The sequence below is a fragment of the Gossypium raimondii genome, chromosome 3 (assembly GCF_025698545.1).
Source record: "Gossypium raimondii isolate GPD5lz chromosome 3, ASM2569854v1, whole genome shotgun sequence".
Classification (NCBI taxonomy): Eukaryota; Viridiplantae; Streptophyta; class Magnoliopsida; order Malvales; family Malvaceae; genus Gossypium; species Gossypium raimondii.
The window spans coordinates 61,463,860-61,488,118 of record NC_068567.1 but is presented as its reverse complement, the minus strand read 5'-3'; the positions used below and the strand labels follow the sequence as shown (position 1 = coordinate 61,488,118).

Below are 24,259 nucleotides of genomic sequence, written 5' to 3'. Positions count from 1 at the left end.
AACTTAAAATGTTATTTTATTTTATTTTAATTGGATTAGTAAATTGTTAGTTGATAAATTGAAAAATTACGTGTTTAAATTTAGTGATAAATTTTAAAATTACACATAAACTTTGATTTTATGTGTAATTTGATACATGAATTTTAATTTTGTGCAATTATATACATGAAATTTTGATTATGGTTCAAATGTATACATGAAACTTTATATTTGTTTCGACCATACACATTTTAAAAAATAAATGCATCAATTTATTTTCATATTAAATAAATATAATTATTTGTATATGTAATATATAAGTATAAAATGATATTATATCAATAATTGTGTTAATAATTTGTGAGAAATAGACTAAATCAAAATTTCATTTATAAATTTACACAAATTCAAAGTTTATGTATAAAATTATATATTAGAGTAAAGTTCATGTATAATTTTGAGATTTATCCCCAAAATTTAAATCTTGAATTTTTAGGTTAATTACTCAAATTAGGATTGCTCGGTTGAACCTTTTAAACTGTCATATAATGGTCAAATATTTGCATGTCAACATTCACCTAAGTCAAATAAGATTGCAGTAAAAATTAAGTCAATCTTGATCGTTTAAAATAAAACACATGATAACCGAATAAGATATCACTTGAAAATAAAAGAAAAACATAATTTAGCCTTTATTTAACATCTTTAGGGTTCAATATTTATTAAAGTATGTCGATTAAGTTTTAATTCGATTGACATGTATATTGTTATCAATGTAAGAGGACGTGGGTTCGAGTGTCTTTGAAGTGTATTATACTCCTATTTATCTATAATAAAACCTATAATTATTTAATTTTTAATTTTATAAATATAACATTTAATATTATTTAAATATTTTATTTTTAATAAAATATATTTATTCCAAATGTAATTTTTTTAAAAGCTTGACATTTTCAACTTTGTTGAAAATTCAGTACTAATTAAAATTCAACATCATTATCAAACATTTTAAAAAATTAAACATTAAAATTTAAAATATATATTTACAAAATTTTTCAATTAAATAAAAATTCAAGACATATTCTTAAAATTTTTTAAAATTATTATATAAATAAAAATATATTTTCTTTAAAAAAAGAGCCTAACTTTTTAAATTCATTAATAATAAATAATAAATTAAAGAAAAGGAAATAACTTAAGTATTTTTATTAGTCATAAATAGTAAAAAAAAAAAAAGCCTTGGCGCTTGGCGGCACTCCGCGTCTCGTCAACAAAGCAATTTTTGTATTTTTCTTAGCGTCTTTTTCATTTATTTTAATTTTAAATTAAAATTTAAAAAAAAAAAAAAAAAACTCTCTTTCTTCTACCTACTAAATACTGATTCTCCACTCAACTACCATTTTTATTTTTATTTTCAAAAACTCCCCTAAAAAAGAAACCCTAATTTCTCTGTTTCTTTTTATTTTATTTATATAAGTAGAAGAAGAAGTGGAACCTTTCCCGGTTGCTGATAGTAGATTTCGTGCTTCCGTCTCCGATCGGTCGGTAATTTGTTGGCATTTCTCATTTTTTTAAAATATGTTTTTGGATTTTTTTAGTTTATTTTTTTATTGAAATGTTTCGTAACTGGATTAGACTTGAGAGAGCTGGTTTGATTTGCCTGGTTCCATGAATGTTTTGTAAAAAAAAAAAGAGTGAAATGTTTGGTAGAGGTGAGATTATCGATGAGTTTGATTTTTTTTTTAAAATTCTTTAACCTGTGAATTTGCTATGGAAAATCTCATCTAGTGCTGTCATTATTTGTTAAAAGTATATAGGAATTTTCTGCTTTTGTTTTTCTTGAAAAATATTTGTTCTATGTGTTTATTTTTAAATTATTATTTTAGTTTTCTGTCTCTCACATGCAGTGATAGTTCGAATCTGTTTTGCTCTGATATATATATATATATATCTTGAATATGAATTTTGTGCATTATTTTATTATACGTGTTAGATTAACTTTTTTTTTTTAAAGAGAAGTAAATAGAAAAATGAGCGGTTAAAGTTGATGTTCTTTGGTGATTTTAGTGACCCTTGTGACTGTTGTTTAAATAGGTTTTGACAATGATCAAAGAGTCGTTTACAATTTTTTTTTTTTGACTCTTAGTCTTGTTTCTGATATAGGTTTTACCGCACAAAGTCGGCTGTGCGGTTTAATTTGGAAGCCTACTTTGTTGATTTTCTGTTTTTGTTTTTAGTTCGATTATGTCTGCTGATACCATGATGAGCATTCCTAATGGAAACAGCAATGGAAATGGCAATGTCCAACCTGAGCCACGGCGAACTTACCAGACCGTTGTGGCTGCGACTAAAGATTGGGGTATTGGTAAGGATGGGAAGTTGCCTTGGAAGTTGCCTTCTGATCTCAAATTCTTCAAAGATGTCACTCTGACTACATCAGACTCTGGGAAAAAGAATGCAGTCATAATGGGTAGAAAAACATGGGAAAGTATTCCCCTACAATATCGGCCTCTTCCAGGTCGTCTTAATGTTGTTCTGACTCGTTCTGGAAGTTTTGATATTGCAACCGCTGAGAATGTTGTTATATGTGGAAGCATGACATCTGCTTTGGAATTATTAGCTGCTTCTCCTTATTGTCTTTCAATCGAGAAAGTGTTTGTAATAGGTGGTGGCCAGATATTTAGGTGCAGAGCATACATTTTAATTGTTTGCTAGATCTCTTAATTCATTCTTTTCCTCCCGTCTTTTCTTATATGCACTACCTTTTTGATGCAGGGAATCCCTTAACGCAGCTGGATGTGATGCTATTCATATTACAGAAATTGAGACGAGCATTGAATGTGACACTTTTATGCCTGCCATTGATTCGTCTGTATTCCAGCCTTGGTACTCGTCATTTCCTGTGGTGGAAAACAACATTCGGTATTGCTTCACAACGTATGTTCGTGTGAGAACCTCTGCAGTTGAGCATTTCAGCCAGGACTGCGATCAGGTCCTTGATAATAAACTAGATTCCTCTAAGTTTGAGATTCAGAATTTCTCTTTCCTGCCCAAGATGATTTTTGAGAAACATGAGGAGTACTTGTACCTAAATATGATTCAAGATATCATATCTGAGGGTAATCTGAAGGGTGACAGGACCGGGACCGGTACTTTATCAAAGTTTGGTTGCCAGGTAATCTGTAACTCTAAGTTAAAGTCCTGTCTGTCTTGCTTGTGGAAATTGGTTTCCAGTGATCCTTTTTTGGGTTTGTGATTGCTGATTAACATACTTATTCTGTACTATCGACAGATGCGATTCAACCTGCGAAAGACTTTTCCGCTTCTGACAACTAAGGCATGTATATTGCTATTATTAGGTTTATGTAATGATTACATACTTGAATTGTAATGGAGCTAGGCCTTCTGTATATTATTTTCAGTATTGATCAAACAGATAAATTGATTTGCATTAGTATCGATTTGTCTCCAGAAAGTATTCTGGCGGGGTGTTGTTGAAGAGCTGCTCTGGTTCATCAGTGGCTCAACCAATGCCAAGGTAATAATTTCTTGAACAACATGCTCCATTTACTTTGCTAGACTTACTTTATGCTTCTATAAATAAAGGTAGAGCTACTATTCTCCAATTTTTCCCCTTGATATTTTATTAGTTTCTCATAGAGGTCGTTTTAGGCTTTTAGTATTTTCTATGGGCCTTAAATATTTTTATTTCCTATTCCAAAAATGCATTGATCATATTTTCATCAATAACAGGTCCTTCAAGAAAAGGGCATTCATATATGGGACGGTAATGCGTCCAGGGAGTTTCTTGACAGGTATCATTAGACTCTTTTGCTATCAATTTCTACTGTTTTTCCTATTGTTACTAACTTCTGAATCGCCAATCTCAGTATCGGGTTGACTGATAGGGAGGAGGGTGACTTGGGACCTGTGTATGGGTTCCAATGGAGACATTTTGGTGCCAGGTTGGTGGATTTCATCTTTCCTATTCTTGGCTGGCGATTCATATTTCTGCTACGGTGTTACTTCATTTGTTTTGTATTTGATCTTTTCCAGGTATACTGACATGCATGCTGACTACACCGGACAAGGATTTGATCAGTTGTTGGATGTAATTGACAAGATTAAGAATAATCCAAATGATAGAAGGATTATACTCTCAGCCTGGAATCCTTCTGATCTCAAACTGATGGCACTTCCACCTTGCCACATGTTTGCTCAGGTTAGTATTGAGTTGTGATTTTTTTTTGTCTCTGCTTTCTTTGTACTTAAATTAAGCCTTGTCCAATATGAATGTTTTCAGTTCTATGTAGCAAATGGGGAGTTATCATGTCAAATGTATCAGCGCTCTTGTGACATGGGCTTGGGTGTGCCATTTAATATTGCCTCTTATGCTCTTCTGACTTGCATGATTGCTCACGTTTGTGGTATGATGTTGCCATTGAAACTGATACTACATGCCACAATTGTATGATTGTAAAAACCTATCTTAATTTTTTTCTTCTATCAGATCTTGTTCCAGGTGATTTCGTCCACGTGCTTGGTGATACTCATGTTTATAGCACTCATGTCAGGCCCCTGCAAGAGCAGCTTCAGAAACTGCCAAAGCCTTTTCCGGTGAGTATAGTGTGAGGCATTTCTAGTTCACCACCTCATTCCTTGTAGAGCACTTTCTTACCATATTGAAATGCAGATTTTGAAGATCAATCCCGAGAAAAACAATATAGATTCCTTTGTGGCTTCTGATTTCAAACTCATAGGCTATGATCCTCACAAGAAAATAGAGATGACAATGGCTGTATAGAGCTCTATTTTAGGTTCTGTAAACCCAGAGTCTCCAGTGGAATTTTGGACAGCATCTTCTCAGTTTTAAGGTAAACTTATGATTTTGATTACACTATATTAAGTCGGTGTGCATCCTTTTCAGTTTCCATGTAGATGCTCTGTTTTTAGCTACTTGTTTCGACCAAACACATTGTTTTGATAATGCTTACGTATAGTTTTTAGCAGTGTGGGCCATACGTGCTGCTAAAATGTGTTTTGCAAATAATTTCATTCGATTCCATCGCAGCATTTGACTTGCACAAAAATGAACAATTTTTTTCTGCGAGACTGAATGTTTTTGTTGTGCAATATTTTCAGGGCCAGTTACTGGAGGCTTATGGTGATGTAATGACTTATACCGATAGCAAAATAAAAAAAAAGGAGCTTTGCTAGTTGGATACAATTTGAAGATGATATGTAGCGAGAATCCTTTAGTTCCACATCGTTGTTGGGTGGTTCTAAGGTGATTTAGGATACTGTATTTTCTTGTCCTGCAAGTTTATGTTTTATCATTTTTTTTGAGGTTTCATGTCACATGAACCAATCACTTTCTCTGAATTTGCCTTAACACATTCTTGAAATAGACTCTGGGATTTGAAAGACCAAAATGAAAGTGCTTTATTATTTATTTTTTTGGTGCATTATTCGAATCAATTTCTATAAACAGGTTTAAATTAGTCTTTTTAGCTAAAGTATCATGAAAGCCCTTGTTCTATGAGTCGGATTGCATTATCCCTCCTTATTCAAAGTTTTTGTAAGCTAGATTAAGAGTAAACTAGTCCTTTTGTTAGAAAATCAATTCATTTTTATTGTTAAAAGTAGGTTTATGTATGTCAGCATGAGGTGGTATGTAACTGTCTGGTTATTTTATCAACCGTGTTAGTTTTTAACAGAAAAGATTAATTTGCTCTTTGATATAATGTATAGGGATTACTTTGTTCATTTCTTGAATAGAGTAAAATGCAATTTGACTCTTAATACAAGAGCCTCTATGATACTTTTACCGTCTATTTACGATTTATCACTTACTTGAAGTTCATCTTCTTCCTTTACCTTTTGTTGGAGGAAGTCAATTAGGCGTTTCAATGCAGCTTCAGGATCCGCATTCTTAAGTAACTGCTCACCAACTTCTGCAGGTGTCACTGATGTTTTAGCCAACAGCTCTCTGGTTATGGACATAAGAGAGTGATGATCATTTACCCCAAGGTAATTAACTGCCAATGTGTCGAAACCACTAGGGCTGCAGTACGACATATGGATATGAACATCCATCCGACCCGGCCGTAATAGAGCCGGGTCTAACCGGTCTTTATGGTTCGTTGTGAACACTATGATCCTCTCGTCTCCACAGCTTGACCAAAGTCCGTCGATGAAATTCAGCAATCCAGATAGTGTCACCTATGGAAAACAGAAACATAAAAGGTTAATCTAAGAATTTTTAAGAAATTAGAAAAAAAATTTTGGTCATTAACTTGTTAATGGTAATAGTTTTAAAATTATCGTAATAACAACTTTTAATTCTTAAACATTTATAGATTCTGTCAGTTTAGTCTTTATTCTAAAAATGTTTAACTTTCAATATTTATGTATTGTGTAATTTGTTTTTTTTCATTAAAGGTTTATTTTAAATGAATGAGAAAGGATGAAAATTATAATTTTGAGTTTTGAGTGTTTTCATTTTTTGGGTATATTTTAATTAAATTTAGTTGATAAATTTGTTTTTAGTTTTTAGGTGAAAGGTTCATAAAAAAGAGCCAAAATTGTAAAAAATAAATTTAAATTATGTCAATGTTGAGAGTTAATTTTTTCAAAATTAATATTAAATTGATACAATGTATAAATGTATAAATGTTGAGGTTAAAAACTACCATTTCAACCGGTAATTTAAAAAGCTTACTTGGCTTGATCTCTTTGGCTTGATAGCAACATTGGGTTGTGGCTCGGTTTGCCGATCATGCAACTCAAGGCCGCAATCGATATCCTCGACTACGAGTATCGATTGGTTTCCAGTTGCGATGAGTACTCTCCGAAGATCAGAGTTTGTATGAATATCAGTGAGTTCCAAGTCATAAATGTCGAAGTTGAGATAATTTGCCATCGCGGCAATCAAACTCGATTTGCCGGTACCAGGAGGGCCATACAACAAATACCCTCGTTTCCATGCCTTCCCTACTCTCCTGTAATAATCTTTCCTCTTCACAAACCTCTCAAGGTCTTCCATTATCGTTGCTTTGAGCTCAGTATTCATTGCCAGTGTTCCGAAATTCGCAGGGTGATCGAGTTTGATCGGTTGCCATGTTTCAGCTCCACCAACGTATCTTCTCATATGATCATTACCCAAAGTATGTAGCTTCAATGTCTTTTTCTCTTCCATTAAACGCTTAGATTCTTTCAACACGAAAGGCAAATACGAATCCAAAACCTTCTCCTTATGTTTCTTATGGAAACTAAGCTCGAAAGATCGTTTTTCGGACCGAACATTCGAAGACTGACCTTGAAACACAACGTTTTTCGACTCAACTTGTCTTGTAACTTGTCTCCATTTGAACTTCACCCCATCAAAAACATCAACAGTTTCTTGGTTTTTGGCCATGGAAACAACAATCTTAGTCTCCTTTTCACCCATGCTTACCTTACAAAGCTTCATGGAAGAACAGGTTTTGGTACCTAAATAAATTTCAGCAGCTCTATATATCTGATTTCTCGTTAAACCGTCGAATTCTTCGATGATTAAAGTTATCTGAAAGGAAAAAGATTTGAAAAACTTACTTATGTTGTTGAAGATATAAGCTTTAAGTTCATATGGTAATAGGTTACGAGCTACTGTTTGAATAACCATGGCTGAAGCAGCAAATGAAGCTACTGTTGACATAACTGTTTGGGCTGAGGGTATGTTGTTTTTGGCAAACATGTTTGGTGGGTGTTTTTTTCTTCTTCTTGGTTTTGCCTCTATCAATGGCTTTCTTGTAGCTGCCATGGATTTAAGATTTAAAAGCAGATTGTGTGATGACAAAAACAAGAGTTTCGATTTTGGTAATAATTTTGTAGGAAGGCTGTCTTTCGATTCTCCCCAAGTTCATGCTTTTGTATGTATTTGGGGTTGAATAGATTTGAATACATTTGGCACTTGTTCTCCTCTTGCCATATGCAAACAAATGAAATTCATGTTTGAATCCATTTTAGTTTCATGGAGTCACAAAATTTAGGTTAGATTCTGGATTTTGTTATTTATTATATTCATTTAATCCTTACAATTTAATTTCACATAAATTTATCAATTTCATTAGTTAATCTAAATAAAAATAAAAACAAAATATTTAAAATTTTTATTTTTGTCTCATATCAAAATGTGAGATTCACATGTGTTATCATGCTATTGATTATTAGTGCCATGTTATCATATTTTAAGAATTTTAGTTGGTTTCCTAAAAAAAATCAAGCTAACTTACGATTTCCAAATTTAAGTATTAGATCGGTCTCAAAGAAAAATTTAGTTACCAAATAAATATAAATATACCCGAGAGTTAATATACAAAGTTTAATCTCTCCAACTAGAGTTGTCCATGGGCTGGGCTCTAACAAAATTGTAGACTTGATTGATACTCGAAAAATGGGCCTAAATTTTTGTTCAAGCCCAACACGGATAAAAATGCTAAAACCCAAACCCGATCCGTATTAATTTTTTTATATTTTTTATATAAAAAATTTTAAAAATATAATACACCAAATGCACTAAAAATATTAAAATAAATGTTTCCCAACAAATTAAAAATAGTATTTATATTTAAATAACACTAAGTGCAACTTAATAAGCAAATACATCTAAAATAGTAGTAAAATTAATAATAGAACAAATGTTATACAATATCCAAATATTAACAATAAAATAGTAGCAAAACAATGGCAAAAAGTGAGAAAACAACAACAAAACAACAAGGTTTTTTTTTTATGGTAAATTTGGATTGGGTTGGGCCTGGGACAAAAAACCCTTACTTGAGGCTCGACCCATTTTTTAAGCGGGTCTTTTTTTGCCTAAGCCCAACTTTCAGACCTATTTTTTGGACGAACTTTTGGGCCGGGTGGGCCGACACATGAACAACTCTATGACTCCAACCCCAAAGTAATAACACTTATTCAAAGATGTTTAAGTTCACTCAAACTTATAACCTTCAATAAATTTTAACAATATCAATATCAACTAAGCTAACACTTGATCAGCATTAAAATTTGAATTTTAGATACACTTAATATTACTTTTTAAAAATAACTACATTAACTTAATATATATAATATACATCTGAATAACTATAAATATTATAAAATATAAAACAATTAATAATTAAAATATCTCCAAATCTAAATCAAAATAAATTTCAACCTTCTTGGTCAATAAAATAACTATGTTAACATATTGACATTTATGGGTTTCCATGTAGTCAAAGACATCCTCTTTAAACCTACGAAATAAATCATCTACAATGTCTTCACCCAAATGATTGTCCAAACTAGATTCACCAACTGCTTTGATGTCATTAGCAATCATTGTTGCCCTTCTTGTCTTGTCCAACACCTGTTTGGTGTCGGCTTTTTTAATGTAATCGTCCCAATCCATGTTGAAAACCTCCATGGTTTGTAGCTTGAAAGATCCTTCAGCTTCTATCATGCTTTTAATTTCTTCTTTACTTAGCTGCATAATATGGCAAATCAAATTATGCAAAATTTTCTTCCTTAATCAATCCCTAAATCGAATTTTAGAATAAATTTATTTAATCTTTAAATTATTAGTATTATATCAATCTCGTCATTCTGTTATCTTAACCATCAATTCAGGCGTTAAATATTAGTTTAAATATGACAATAGAGAGTATGTAAAACAGTGAACTAAATTGTAAACACGAGTGTAACTATCGTATGAATAACTTAGAATTTGCATGTTAAAAAACTGTTTAAATATATTGTATGTCATATTGGAGCAAACATTAGTGTCTAAATGTCTTGAAAACCCAATTTAAAATCCGAATCACAATTTCAACATGTATGGCACAATTTTGATCAAGAATTAAAATTTATCTCTAAATTTTAAAATGTTTTAATTGAGTTATCAAATTATTAGTATCATATCAATCACGTCAATTTATTAGTCTAACAGTCAATTTAAGTATTAAATATTAGTATTAACTCGATTGGCATGAGTATTGTTAATATAGGAGGAGTTAAGTTTGAAGTGCCTTGAAGAAGAGGAGAAGAGTAATCTTTCTATCTCATTTTGGTATTTTGATAGAATTTTGTAAGTAATTTTGATTTAAACTTGACACTAATTTAAATCCCAAAGTTTTAATTGAATTCATATCTCATCTTACCAGTTTCACCCGTAACTCGATTTTTCAGAGAGAAGGAAAATGAGAACTCTATAGGATCAGGTCGGAACCCAACGAGCTTAGGTTATTTTGCTTACCCAGATTTTAACTTGATTTTATGATTTCTATCCTGATCCTACTCCAAACCCAATTCTAGAATTAGATGGTAACTCGACAACTTGTGTTATTTTGCCATCCCTATTCTAGTGCATTTTCAGATTGATAATTAACTTCAACCATATTTCATGCCCATGAAAGAGTGTATGTATGTATGTATATGTATGTATGTATGTATGTACCTACCTTGGAGATCCACATGATGGCATAAGAAGAATGAACAAAGTGCAAGCTATTAGGAGGAAAAAGTCTGCCATAGAAAGACCCAGCAACACCCGTAACGAAACATTTGTTTTTGCCTTTCTCTATCTTCACTCTCTCGTAAAAGCAACACAACAAGTGCTTAAAAATGGCGTTGAAATCATTCCCAGGAAGATCATTCAAGAATGCTTGTAGACATGGCGGTGGATGCTTCAACTTTCGGCATGTTTCGTCGATGATGTCTATGATTTCAGACACCACTAAAAAGAGCATTGGGTCCAGCTGAGCAACCCAAATCCGCAAAGTTCAACCGCTCTTTAGCACCAGGCAGCATTGCATTGTAAAGCTCTGTTATGGTTTCCTCGTTCAACTCTAAATTTAATCGAAACCCAATGTGGAAAAAAGATTGAAATGAAATACGAGATAGTGAAAGATAGTGAGAGAAATAGCGTATGTATATTTGATCAGAAGAACTATTGCCGTAGCTATATTTTCCCACTCCACCATTCGTGTGTAGAACTTGATCTCTAGTTTCTTTTCACTCTTTGATTGTTTTAGATTTGATGTACTTTCATTGTATTTATAGACATTATTATCTACCTATATTTATTTGAACAATAACAATCCCGAGGATTTGAAAAAAGTCGGGAGGAAAAGAAAAATCCGCATTTAGGGTTCTTTTGGATGGCAAAAAGAGTTGTGTTTCAAAGCAAAAAATCCTCCCGTTGAAGGTAGAGGTTGTCTTTGGATCGCACTAGTGAGGTGAGATTCAATTGACCATAATTTTTTAACTGAGACTAAAAGGTCCGATGGAGTATATTTAGACGTGATATTAATACATTTTATACTCATAAACAGCTCGAGATATAAGCAAAAGAATGACTCGGTTTTTAATAACAAGGGCTGGAAGGGTTTGGAGGCTTTGTTCCTTTGTAAAATGAGATCCATGTTCTGGATCAATGCCTTGGAAGGCCATGAATCGATTAAAGAAGCATGCTGGTGGATCTGTCCTCTCTTTTGTGACTTGGGTGCCTCGATTTCTCGGTACAGAGGTAGTATGTCTTGGACTCCTCCAGCTTCGAATTCGTTTAAATTCCTTGTCTCATGGCAAACCGGGACCGTCTGGCCGTGGAGGTGTTTTAAGGGATGCTTCAGGCAACTTAAAGTGTCTCTTCTCTGGCCCTTTAGGTGTTCTATATATGCTCTAATAGTGCCGAACTCCATGCAATTTTCTCCCAATGGTCTCGATGCATGTCTTTGGTGATTGAGTCTGAATCAATATAAGAATATGGTCGACCTTGGAAACTATGGAGGATCTTTAATGAGATTGATCATTCCATCGGTGACATTAACAGTGTTTCTTTTAATCATGTATAGCTGATTCCCTTGCTAAACTTGGTGTTAACTCTTTGTGGCTTGGTTGTAGCTTCTTGCACCTTTGTACTTTTTCCTTTTATTAATAAAATCAAATTTGCTTAGCAAATATATATATAATTTTAAATAAACTATTGTGAATAAATTTTAAATTGTTCAACGTTAAAATAAAATTTCAATTATTTTTATTATTAAACTAAAATTCATTAATTGAGTAATTTTATTAAATTAAATATTGATTGATTTTGTCTATTAATTTTTATATTTACATTGAATTGAGTTTTTTCAAGAATGAAATATTGGTGAGCCCATATTTTTCCTTTAAAAGTTCTAAAATTAATTATTCAATATTTTTATTGAAATAAAATATTGGTTAATTTTACTATCAATAAAATTCAAGTACTTATTAAAGTAAAAATTAATTGATTTTATTAAATTAAAATGGACTAAATTTTCTAATGTTTGAAATTTTGAATTTTTTTAAATTCAGATATTCGACATAGATTTGAATAGTAATAATCGGATAATCAACTTGACACAAATTTTTTTTTTGAAAAGAGATCAGCTGATACTATTAAATAAAAGGAGAAGGAAACACCTGTTACAGACTTAAAAACAATAAAATGAAAAGTCAAAAAATGAATGGCCACCCAAACAACACAAATTAGTTTACACTAAATTGATATTTTCTGTTGTTGAGTAATTTGTCTCATATCTTATTAATGAGAACATTCAAATATTTATATATAATACCACTGTCCATGACATTACTCTACTGTACATGACTTGATCTCACTATTCCTAAGACTGACCCTTTGAGCGGACCTCGGACATGCTGGGCACGTGCTCCATTCTGGGTTGCCTACCAGAACACGTGGTCTCCATCCTGCGAGCTCCTTAGGTCACATTCACCAATAAATTGATTATGACTAAATTAAAAACAAAACAAAACAAAATCAATTTCTTCAATTTTCAATGATGAAATCACATTCACCAATCAAACATTTTTTGATTGAATTAAAAAAAACATTAAATTACTTAAAAATCGATTCCCATTAATCATATCCATCAATCAGTCCATCTTTGAAAAACCTTCAAATACATTATATATCCTTCTTTATCAATGACATAACTACATTAACAAATTGACCATTATGTGTTCCCATGTAGTCAAAGACATCTTCTTTAAACCTACGAAACAAGTCATCCATGATGTCTTCACCAAAATGACTGCCCAAAATAGGTTCACCAACTGCTCTAATGTCTTTTGCAATCATTGTTGCTCTTGTTGTCTTGTCCACCACCTGCTTGGTGTCGGCTTTTTTAATGTAATCGTCCCAATCCACGTTGAAAACCTCCATGTTCTGCAGCTTGAAAGATCCTTCAGCTTCTATCACACTTTTGATTTCTTCTGTACTTGCTGCATAATATGGCAAATTGAATGATCCCAATTTTTCTTCCTCGATCAACCCCTGCATGCACCATAAAACATATTTCGAGAGGTTTAATTTTTGTGGATCCGACATGAAAGATATTTCATTGGTATAAAATCACTCTTGCAAACACACTATAGGGGTAAAGTCAGAAAATATTTTTGAGGGGTAAATTTTAGTTATATTTTTTATATTTTTATAATTTTTTGAAGGAATAAATCAAAATTTTGATATTTAGGGATGAAGTGTAATTTTAAAATGTATTTAAAAGATTAAAATTGAAAATTTTCATTTTATGGAGGTAGGGCTCCTACTACCACCTCCACATTAGGCACCACTCCTATGATTTGAACCCAGATGATTTTCGAAAAAAAATGAATACTCAACCAATAGACTACAAATTTAGGATTGAAAAAAAAAACTTTTAAGTCCTTATTGCATAATATGGCAAATCGAAAGATGACAATTTATCTTCCTCAATTAAGCCTTGTATGCACCATTGTTAATGGATTATGATAAAGGGTGAGTAGATATATAGTAGTATAAGTTTATTTATTTAATATTTTATTATACTTAATAAGAAGAAATTATTTTATGGACCTTTCCGACCACATTATTCATGGTCACTTTTCAATTATTTAATTACATTTTAGTAATTTTTTCTACTTCACTAACACATAATTTTAGTAATTTTTTTACTTTGAACCCCGAACCCTTAAACTCGAACCCTAAACTTGATCCTCGAACTTGAACCCCGAACCCTGAACATTGAACTTAGGGTTCGGGGTTCGCGGTTCGGGTTCAATGTTTAGGATTCGATGCTACGGTTCGGGATTCATGGTTTAGGTTCGGGTCTAGGGTTCATGGTTCGGGGTTCTGAATTTGGAGTTCAAGGTTCAATGTTCAGGATTCGGGGTTTAGAGTAAATAAATTACTAAAATTATGTGTTAATGACATAGAAAAAATTGTTGAAACATTATTAAATAATTGGATAGGGATCATGTTTGATGTGGTGGGAAAGATCCACAAAATAATTTCTCGGTGTGAAGGGTCCATAAAATAATTTCATCCCATTAAGACACTTGCCAACTCCTAACCTTACTTATAAAATCTAAAAAACTCCACTTATGCATTACGTGATTATCTTTTTTTTTATGATAAGATAGACACGTATTGATATGAAGTTGCTGTCAACATCAATTATGCAATTGGCTGTATACTTCCATTAAAAAGATATGACGTTGGTGTCAATATAAATATGCAACTGGTGTTATTATTTATCTAAACACAATTTGAATAAAATAAAATTTATTTCATAACATATCAAATTTAAATTTTCATGCAGCAGAAGCAGATACATGTTTTAGACATATATATATAGTTCATGCCATATTAAAATTAACATTTAAAATCTAAACTAACGATTAAATTGATAGAAAAATGTAATTGATACAAGACTTGCGCTTTGAAGATTCATTTAAAATATTTTAAAAGTTGAGATTAATTTAAAATTTAGGTCATAATTGATGATGCGTGATGAAATTAACCGAATAAATGAATGAATAAATTATGGTACCTCTGCGACCATGTCATGTAGTTTCAATCCAACAAATTCCCAGATGGTAAGGGGATCATTGCTCTTGATGCTGCCCATGGTGGTTAAAAGCATGCGACCATTGGGGACAATCTCACCGGCTCGACACCTTAGAAACAATGTGAAATCTCTTTTGAATTGATCCAAGTATGCTTCAAACACTGCATGAGGGCTTGTTTTGGCTACACAAATGTTGTCCTTGTTCAATGCTGTTCCTGCTTTGGTAACCAACTCCTTTGGTGCCTACAAAATCAATGAGTTGATTACTAAGTATATATTATACAATTTATATTTAAGATTCGTAATTCTTCCACCCAACAATATCACGCTGACCCAAATCCGATCATGAATTACAAAAAAAACTCTTTTAACACTAACCCGTTTGCCCTAAAAGTTTACATTTTTTTCTTTATACTAAGATTTTATTTAAACCCGACACCGACACAAACCTCGACAAAACTCGACAAGTTGAGGTTACTTTGTCATCCTGATTCTGGTGCATTTTCAGATTGATAATTAACTTCAACGATATTCCATGCCTAAGTACTTATGTATGTATATGTGTAATGTACCTTGGAGATCCACATAATGGCATAAGAAGAATGAACAAAGTGCAAGCTATTAGGAGGAAAAAGCCTGCCATAGAAAGACCCAGCAACTCCCGCAACGAAGCATTTGTTTATAGCAAACTTGTTGCCTTTCTCTATCTCCAATCTGTCGTAAAAGCTCGGCAACAAGTACTTAAAAATGGCGTTGAAATCATTACCAGGAAGATCATTCAAGAATGCTTGTAAACATGGCGGTGGATGCTTCAACCTTCGGCAAGTTTCGTCAATGGTGTCTATGATTTCAGACACCACTAAAAGAGAATTGGGTCCAGCCGAACAACCCAAATCTGCAACCTTCAAGCAATCTGCACCAGGCAGCATCGCACTGCAAAGCTCTGTTATGGTTTCTTCAAGCATTGGCTTCACCATTGATATCACTGTCCCCTGAAACCCAAGAACAAAAAGGATAAAGTGTATATATATATATCAAAGAAACTCACTAAGACCTCAGGTTCAAGTCATGTGGACGTAGGAAAAACAGTGTTGGAAGAGCTTGTCTTCTGAGATCCAATAAGACTAGAAGACCGGGGAGAAGGGAGGAGCAGGCAAGGGACCCCCTCAATTAAAAATTGCTGCTTTAGACCTCCTAAATTTCATAAAATCCTAAGTTAATATATAGGTACATTATAGTTTGGCCCCAAAAAATATTAGAATTTTGATTTAGTCCTTTTGAAAACATAAATATATAAGCCAAAACAATTATGAAATTAGATTTTCCTTCTAATTTTTAGCATTTTTAGTTAGATTTAAATTTTTTGAGGAGAAAAAAGCTAAAAATCAAGAGAAAAAAATCTAATTTGTCATTCTCTTATTGAAAATGAATAGGAATGATGTGGAATTACAGTTTCAAACAATCCCTTCTCTATAACTTAATCTTGATCCCCTTTAAAAAAATTCTAGCTTTGCCCCTGATACCGGATAATAAGAGAAAAATAAAAATGATGAAAATAAACTCTAGTCATGTCAATTCTCAATACAACTAGTTCAATACTATTCTCCGGACGGGTACCTCGACCAGTTTCCAATCTTGTCCATCTCAAACATCATTGAGCAAAAAGATTAAATTTTATTTTAAAGAGCCCTAACCCTTACAAACTCCCTTAAAGTTCGATCTGAACTTTGAACTTTAAATTTAATCAAAATGTAATATAACTACCAAATATCAAAAGATATATATATATATATATATATATATATATATATATATATATATATATATATATATAAAGAATGAAAATAAAACATGAGATTAGAGAGAAAGTAACTTGAAGAGAAGAATTTTTGACATAGCTATATTCGCCCACTCCTCCATTCATGTGAAGAACTTGCTCTACCTTCATTGCTATACTTTGAAAAAAAAATGGAAAACTAATTAAGGCTCTTAGTTAACTCCAATTTCTTTTTTACTTTGGTTGTCTTAAGCTGAATACATTTTCATTGTATTTATAGGCACTAATCAACATCTAGGACCATCATTTAATGCTCACCCTTTTTTTTTTTTAAATATATATTTTTAGCTTATGGTAATAGGACCTCAGCCTAGCAGGGAATATGGGAGTCAAATTATAAATGCATGCTCACCCTTTGAATTCAAAATTTTTATGCCAATTCTCTCAAAACAAAATTTTAGGTGATGTCATCATACATTGATGGAATCCAATTCATATTATGTTCCAAGATTAATATGGACAAAAAGAATTCAGGGATCAAATTGAAAAGAGCTATCAAGTTCAGGAATTAAATATTATTTTTATCTCATTAAAAGGAGATGGTTGAAAAGGAATAAAAAAATATACAAGGACAAAGTTAGCCCAAAGAGTGTACATCTGATGTCAATTTCGCTTTGATTCGTTTTATTTTTTTAGCAATTTGGCTCTCAATCTTTCATTTTGAGCAGAACTGTTATGATTTTTAATAGAAATGATGGCTCGACTGTTAAGAGTTTGACAATGCTAATATGATAACATGCATGGTTGTCCATATGTATTTCAGCAAATCTTTGTCACGTGTAATACTTTAATTGGTTGATGGAAATTTATTTAACAGAGATAAACGGTTGGACTAAAAATATTAACGAAATGAAAGTTTAGCTACCGCTTTAATAAAAAAAATGTTTAGGTGCTTAAATGAAAGAACGTTTTAGTCTGAGGGTCAATTTTTTATTTAAGCCAAAAATATATAGAAAGATATTTTATTTTATTAAAAAAGTGTCCCTTCGTTGATGAAATACAAATGGGTTATACCACATAAACTCCATCAAACTTGCCATTTAAATCACGACAAGTTGTTTCAAAATAAAAGATGAGTGGCGAAATTACTTTAAAATATAAAGAGTTAAGATCAAGTTAACAAAACGTATAAAATTTGAGAGTTAATTTTTCATAAACGCCAATTTTTTTTTGAATAATTTCATTATAGTTTTTGATTATATATGTTCATTTTGACACAATACTCAGAATTACCCATAACTCGTAAATAGGAGGATAATGCGCTTCAGTGCACTCGAACCCATGTCTCTTGCATTGGCAGCAATTAAAATATTTGAATCCTACTCGTGGAATTAAAATATTTTCCTGTAGTGAATCAAATATTAGCCTTTGTTATTGTTGTTATTATTTTGCTTTAGAAACTAGATATAATGTCAAATTTAGCCCTTAATATTTATGTTTTGTCAACTTGGACCTTATTTCTTTTTATGAAAATATTGACTAAAATGTTAAAATTTTAAGCATCTCAACTAGCATGATAATCCACATGTATTTCATGCTAATGATTTTAAAGTATTATGAACTTTTTATAATTATTTTTGAATTTTGATTTATTTTATTTCTATAAATTTTAAATTATTTGTTGATGTGTCGTATAAGATGAATAGTTTCATGTCGATATGAAGTGCATGTGAACTGCCACACCAACTTTATTAAAAATAATAATGTTTTAGTCATTATTTTCATTAAAATAAAAGCAAATTGGTACTTTTTGAAAGGTTAATGACCAAATTTAGCTAAAAAAGTAATAGCAAATTAACAAAAAATGTAAATATTGAGGGTAACATTTATCATTATACCTAGAAATTAAACCATATTCACTAAAATCAATTACATTTTATCGTAGATGGAATCAAATGTCCTTTAAAAAGGCTTACTTCAGGGAGAGAATTTCATATTTAAACCTTGTAGATGACATTTTTAGGAAAACAGGCACGAACCCTGAAATAATTCATCTTAATGAATCATAAAACAAACATAAAGATAATTCCATCGACCCTCTTTCAATTCCAAATAAATTAAATTTGTTTGTGCATGTTGTAGGGGACCTTTCCCATTTATTTTTATGAACACAAGTTGCATGTGATTACATTTTTATAAGTCCTATATGTATGTCAAAGTGTTCACATACATTCTTCAAAATAATAACACCAACAACAAATATTATTAAAAATATCAACATGGACCGTCATTAGTGAAACCCTAGCTAAATACACCTTGGGTTTAATTTAATTTAAATATATATGGATTTCATCACTACCCTTATGTCACATATAGTTGGACATAGTGTATAAAGATAGCTACAAAATCTTATTTAAATGTACTTCGATTAGTTTTTCTAACTTGCATGAATAAATAATTTAATTAATTTTAACTCTAGAATGCTAATTATTTGATGGATAAACTACTGAAATAGTCACTTTTATTTACTTTAGGTTACATTTTAGTCATTTATGCTTGAAATGTTGCGTTGTTATCGTGTTATAACATTTTAGTCACCGAGCCATTAATTACCGTTAATAATGTAATGGTAAGCTGACGTGGCACGTTAAATCATTATTTCAAACGAAAATTTTAGGTTAAATTCTACAATTGGTCCCTATATTTTTTCATTTTGAACAATTTATTTTTTTTCCTTTTATATTCTTTTAACTTTCCTTTTTTTTTTTTTACTTTCCATTCGCTTCTCCCTCTGTTTTCCTCCCTTCTTCATTTCTTTTAACGTATTTTTTCTATGTTTTCCATTTGTTAAACTAGCCCACAAGCTCGCCTCACTCAAAAAATAAATTGTTCAAAAAAATCAAAGTATAGGAACCAGTTTTAACAAATGGAAAACATAGAAAAACTACGTTAAAAGAAATGGAGAAGAGAGGAAGAAGCAGAAGAGAATGAAAAAAAAAGTTAAAAAAAATTCTCAAAAGGAAAAAATATGGGGATTAACGTGCCACGTCAGCTTACCGTTACACCATTAACATCAATTAACGGCTTAGTGACTAAAATGTTACAACGTGATAACGTAAGTGACTAAAATGTAACTTGAGGTAAACAAAAGTGATTATTTTGATAGTTTACCCTTATTTGATTTAAGGTTTAATATACCACATTATTATATGATTTCAACAACCTACATTTTGTCTATGACTAACTGACCTTAATTAATTATGTACTTAGTTTTTCAATCTGTCGTACTCAAATGATTCGATACATATATATATATATATACAATCATATTTCATTGCTTGTGATTGGTTATATTTAATATCATCATCCTTGTTTATCAATGTAAAATATATTGAGGGTTATAATCTCATGTATCTCCTGAATTTATGGAAATAATATATAAATTTTATTCATAATAAATAGGTTAAAATATATTATAGGACGTTGTACTCTTCACAAATTTAGAATTTAATCCTTATACTTTTATTTTCAAGAATTTAGTTACTCAACTTTTCAGATTTCAAAGTTCGGTACAATTGTTAACACTTTTTTTGTTAAATTTGTTGGCGTGACATTTAAAAAAACTCACTTGGTAGCAAAATATTAAAAATATCGTTGTAATGAAATTAAATTTAACAAAATAATTTAAATAGTGTTAACAATTGAACCTAAATTCTTAAAAATAAAAGTAAATGAACTAAATTCCAAATTTACAAAGAGTGCAGGGAGTTACAGCATATTTTAATCTAATAAATAAATGGATATTTGTTGAAGTGAGGTCGACTCCATTAAAGGGGTTTTATCTCCAAACTCTGAGTTTTTGAAGAGGCAATGGGTTCATAGAGTGAAGACATCTTGTTGGGTGCAATTATTAACATCCCGTTGCATTACCAGCCCAAAAGAATATTAGGAAGTGTGAATATTAGGTGGGATGGATCCATATTTGTCCAACACTTTTGCTCAGGCGGTTAAATGTTAATTCTAAAAGATTTTGAGTTAAATTTTCTGATATCCTCAAACTATGGACTAAATATTAAATTAACCCTTAAATTTTAAAATTTTTAATTGAATCCCCAATGTGGCAATATCATATCAATCAGATCCTTCTATTAGCCTAACTATTAGCTTGAATGTTGATATAAGGATTAATTTTAAAACATGTAGATATATATAAGGATTCCAATGTTCACTGCAAGGCAGAAATAACCAAGCCTACAACCAACAATAAAATAATGATGGTCTGGTTAAGCCTATAGCAATGTGTACTTACAATATGGATAAATTGGATTTGATGTTAAAAAAAAAAAGAAGAAGAGAAATAGTCCTCTAAGAATAAGCAAAACTTGATTCGATTTGAAAAAATAAAAATAAAAATCGAATTTTGAGTTAATCGAATTGAGTTATTCAAATTATTCGAGTCAAGTTTCGAGTTCGAGTCGAGTTGAATTTCACAATTTGAATAACTCGAATAATTTGAATAACATATTGGTGTAAATACCCTTTTGGTCACTATCAATTTTGAAAATAAGTAAATTGGTCTCTCTCAAAAAAATTACAAAAAATTCAAAATATTTATAAAAATTTCAAAATTTATATTTTAAAAATTCTAAAAATATATAAAAATAATATTTTAAAAAATTCCTCCAAAAAATTTTAAATAATAATTTTGGGACCTAATTAATGATTCAAATTTATCATACTCAAGTATCTTATTTTTTATTATTTTGCTTTAAAAAATTTCAAATATATATGGCTTCAAATTTATGTGCTCTAACATAAAAATAGTCATACTGTAACAATATTTTTATTTCACATTTTTAATTTTTTAATTAAACTCGAATAATTTTACTTGATTCGACTCAAATTTCATTTCACTCTACTCAATTAAAAAAAAATTCAAATTGAGTTAGGATTATAAAATAGGACTCGTGAATTCGATTAACTCGAAATTTTTTCACTCGATTCGATTGAACACTCACCCCTATAGTCCTCCTAAATTTTATTGACATTTTTTTTTGACTCATTATATCCAAGTTGTCCGTGCGGTTAAGGGTGAAACCAAAAACTTTTCTTGCAAATTACAACTTTACCATTATATTAACTTAAAATTTTATAATTTCTAGATTGCCCAAACTATAAGTTCATCATTTTTGGAGAGCCAAAACCCTTACTTCCCCCCCCCCCCCGGCCACCCCCTCTCTTACGACGCAACCTTTCCGTGTGAATTTCACAATTTGAATAACTCGAATAATTTGAATAACATATTGGTGTAAATACCCTTTTGGTCACTATCAATTTTGAAAATAAGTAAATTGGTCTCTCTCAAAAAAAATTACAAAAAAAATTCAAAATATTTATAAAAATTTCAAAATTTATATTTTTAAAAAATTCTAAAAATATATAAAAATAATATTTTAAAAATTCCTCCAAAAAATTTTAAATAATAATTTTGGGACCTAATTAATGATTCAAATTTATCATACTCAAGTATCTTATTTTTTATTATTTTGCTTTAAAAAATTTCAAATATATATGGCTTCAAATTTATGTGCTCTAACATAAAAATAGTCATCAGTAACAATATTTTTATTTCACATTTTAATTTTTAATTAAACTCGAATAATTTTACTTGATTCGACTCAAATTTCATTTCACTCTACTCAATTAAAAAAAAATTCAAATTGAGTTAGGATTATAAAATAGGACTCGTGAATTCGATTAACTCGAAATTTTTTCACTCGATTCGATTGAACACTCACCCCTATAGTCCTCCTAAATTTTATTGACATTTTTTTTTGACTCATTATATCCAAGTTGTCCGTGCGGTTAAGGGTGAAACCAAAAACTTTTCTTGCAAATTACAACTTTACCATTATATTAACTTAAAATTTTATAATTTCTAGATTGACCAAACTATAAGTTCATCATTTTTGGAGAGCCAAACCCCCCCCCCCGGCCACCCCCTCTCTTACGACGCAACCTTTCCGTGTGATAAGGACATACGTATTTACAATTTTATCCATATATTTTAAATATGATCTATCATATCCAAATTTATATTTAACACCTAAATTAATAGCTAGGTTGTAGAATTAACGAAAGATTTTAACAACCAAAAATCTTTGTCATGTTGTGGTGTTAGATGCTTTTCTTTATTTTCTTCAACCCTAAAATGAAAAATAAACAAATAAAAGGCTTAATCAATCTTATAAAATTAGGTTGGTGGTTGAATTGATTAAACCATTAATTTTCGACTCAATCAATTCAAATTAAATATAAAAATAATCATAAAATAATAGAAAAATATTAAGAAATTACAAATAAGTTCAGTCGATTTAACCATCAAATTTTTTTGTCTCAATTTCTGATTTTTTTTATCAGTTCACAACAATTTACTCTACATCTAATTTCATGCTACCGATTTGTTTTATCTATTCTCGATCCAACCAATTTACTACCTCTTTCTTTCCTAAGTGCTATCATTTCATATTTCAACAAACCAACCAAAACACTTTTTTTTTTTTCTCAACAACCAAGTTTAGCAACCCAATTTGAGTTTAAAAAGAAATTTGAAATAATAGACTTACCTTTGAAATTTGAAGAAAATTATAACAAAAAAAACCTTTCTTTTTAAGTAATCCCCTTCCCTGATCCACCTTGCCACCCCTCACCACCACTTTTTCCGGCCCCACCTCACCAGCACCCTCCATTCCTTTGTCCCTTCTCTTTTTTTTTTGAGTGGGTGTTGCCAGTTCTTTCCTCTCCTTCTAATGTTGCGGCCTTCATCAGCCGGCCCCTCAAATGAGCCTTTTAAAGTTCAAAATTTAAGGTTCAAGTTTCGATTAATGGTGTAGGTTTAGACCAAGAATCTCTATGGGTTATTCAGATCATGAGGTTAAGATCTTTATCTCTAGGCTTAATTCTTCTCTCACTCGTTTTCTTAACGTACACCACTGATCTTTGCTTCTAATTAAGGTGAATATGTACTTTTTAATCATAACTGTGCTCGTGACGCTCCTATCGTGTTTCCTCTCTATGTGTGATCCACATGTGTACAGATGGTATTGTTGGCTTCGACTCTAGGATTCAAGTCCTCGTCTATTCAACCTCCACACTTTTTCTCTAGTAGTGGGCCTATGAACTTATACCAGTTGTGTTGATTTTTTTGTAAAATCCACTTTGTATGAAGCTTGTTATATATAAAAAAAATTTCCCATAGATATAAGCCAACAGAGAGCTGAAACTTGTCTGCATGTTGCTTAGATTCTAATTCTCCAAGTTGGGGGAGACAACAATATGGTTGTTATCCAAATCCCATAAACTAAAATTAAAAAGGAAAAAAAACATTGTTGGGACTTAGAATTTATGCCTAAACCCAACACTCGAGTGAGTTAAACCCAGCTGTCTACCTTTTCTTTCTTTCTTCTTTTACATCCTCAAATTGTGACTTTTATTTTAAAGTAGCCCATAAACTTCAAAATATTCTAATTACATATCTAAATTATCCAGTTTATATCAATTAAGTCATTTCATTACTAAAATCATTAATTTAATTGTTAAATAA

At 31.0% G+C, this 24,259-nt stretch overlaps 3 protein-coding genes and 1 pseudogene across 7 annotated transcripts; 1 reads left to right on the top strand and 3 right to left on the bottom strand.

The window, feature by feature from the left end:
• Window positions 1-1,362: 1,362 nt before the first annotated feature.
• LOC105795321 (bifunctional dihydrofolate reductase-thymidylate synthase) lies at window positions 1,363-5,431 on the top strand. Of its 4 annotated transcripts, none has more exons than XM_012624893.2 (12): window positions 1,364-1,520; window positions 2,217-2,663; window positions 2,755-3,154; window positions 3,272-3,316; window positions 3,452-3,517; window positions 3,733-3,794; window positions 3,870-3,944; window positions 4,036-4,201; window positions 4,283-4,406; window positions 4,490-4,596; window positions 4,673-4,853; window positions 5,122-5,431. In XM_012624893.2, the coding sequence occupies exons 2-11, from the start codon at window positions 2,224-2,226 to the stop codon at window positions 4,781-4,783; spliced, it is 1,596 nt and encodes a 531-aa protein (XP_012480347.1). In that variant the 5' UTR covers window positions 1,364-1,520; window positions 2,217-2,223; the 3' UTR covers window positions 4,784-4,853; window positions 5,122-5,431. The 4 variants fall into 4 exon arrangements, with proteins under 4 accessions (XP_052484681.1, XP_012480347.1, XP_012480346.1 ...); XM_012624892.2 differs by having other exon boundaries at window positions 2,143-2,663; XM_012624895.2 differs by having other exon boundaries at window positions 1,376-1,524.
• Window positions 5,432-5,814: 383 nt separating this feature from the next.
• Window positions 5,815-7,714, bottom strand: LOC105795322 (protein HYPER-SENSITIVITY-RELATED 4). The gene is made up of 2 exons (XM_012624898.2): window positions 6,701-7,714; window positions 5,815-6,201 (listed from the first exon to the last, which is right to left on the bottom strand). The coding sequence occupies exons 1-2, from the start codon at window positions 7,712-7,714 to the stop codon at window positions 5,815-5,817; spliced, it is 1,401 nt and encodes a 466-aa protein (XP_012480352.2).
• Window positions 7,715-8,953: 1,239 nt separating this feature from the next.
• LOC105796040 (probable jasmonic acid carboxyl methyltransferase 1) lies at window positions 8,954-12,737 on the bottom strand (annotated as a pseudogene).
• A 149-nt stretch (window positions 12,738-12,886) lies between these two features.
• LOC105795323 (probable jasmonic acid carboxyl methyltransferase 2) lies at window positions 12,887-16,908 on the bottom strand. Of its 2 annotated transcripts, none has more exons than XM_012624899.2 (4): window positions 16,753-16,908; window positions 15,452-15,871; window positions 14,862-15,122; window positions 12,887-13,324 (listed from the first exon to the last, which is right to left on the bottom strand). In XM_012624899.2, the coding sequence occupies exons 1-4, from the start codon at window positions 16,825-16,827 to the stop codon at window positions 12,956-12,958; spliced, it is 1,125 nt and encodes a 374-aa protein (XP_012480353.1). In that variant the 5' UTR covers window positions 16,828-16,908; the 3' UTR covers window positions 12,887-12,955. The 2 variants fall into 2 exon arrangements, with proteins under 2 accessions (XP_012480353.1, XP_012480354.1); XM_012624900.2 differs by having other exon boundaries at window positions 15,452-16,073; window positions 16,753-16,894.
• Window positions 16,909-24,259: the final 7,351 nt, after the last annotated feature.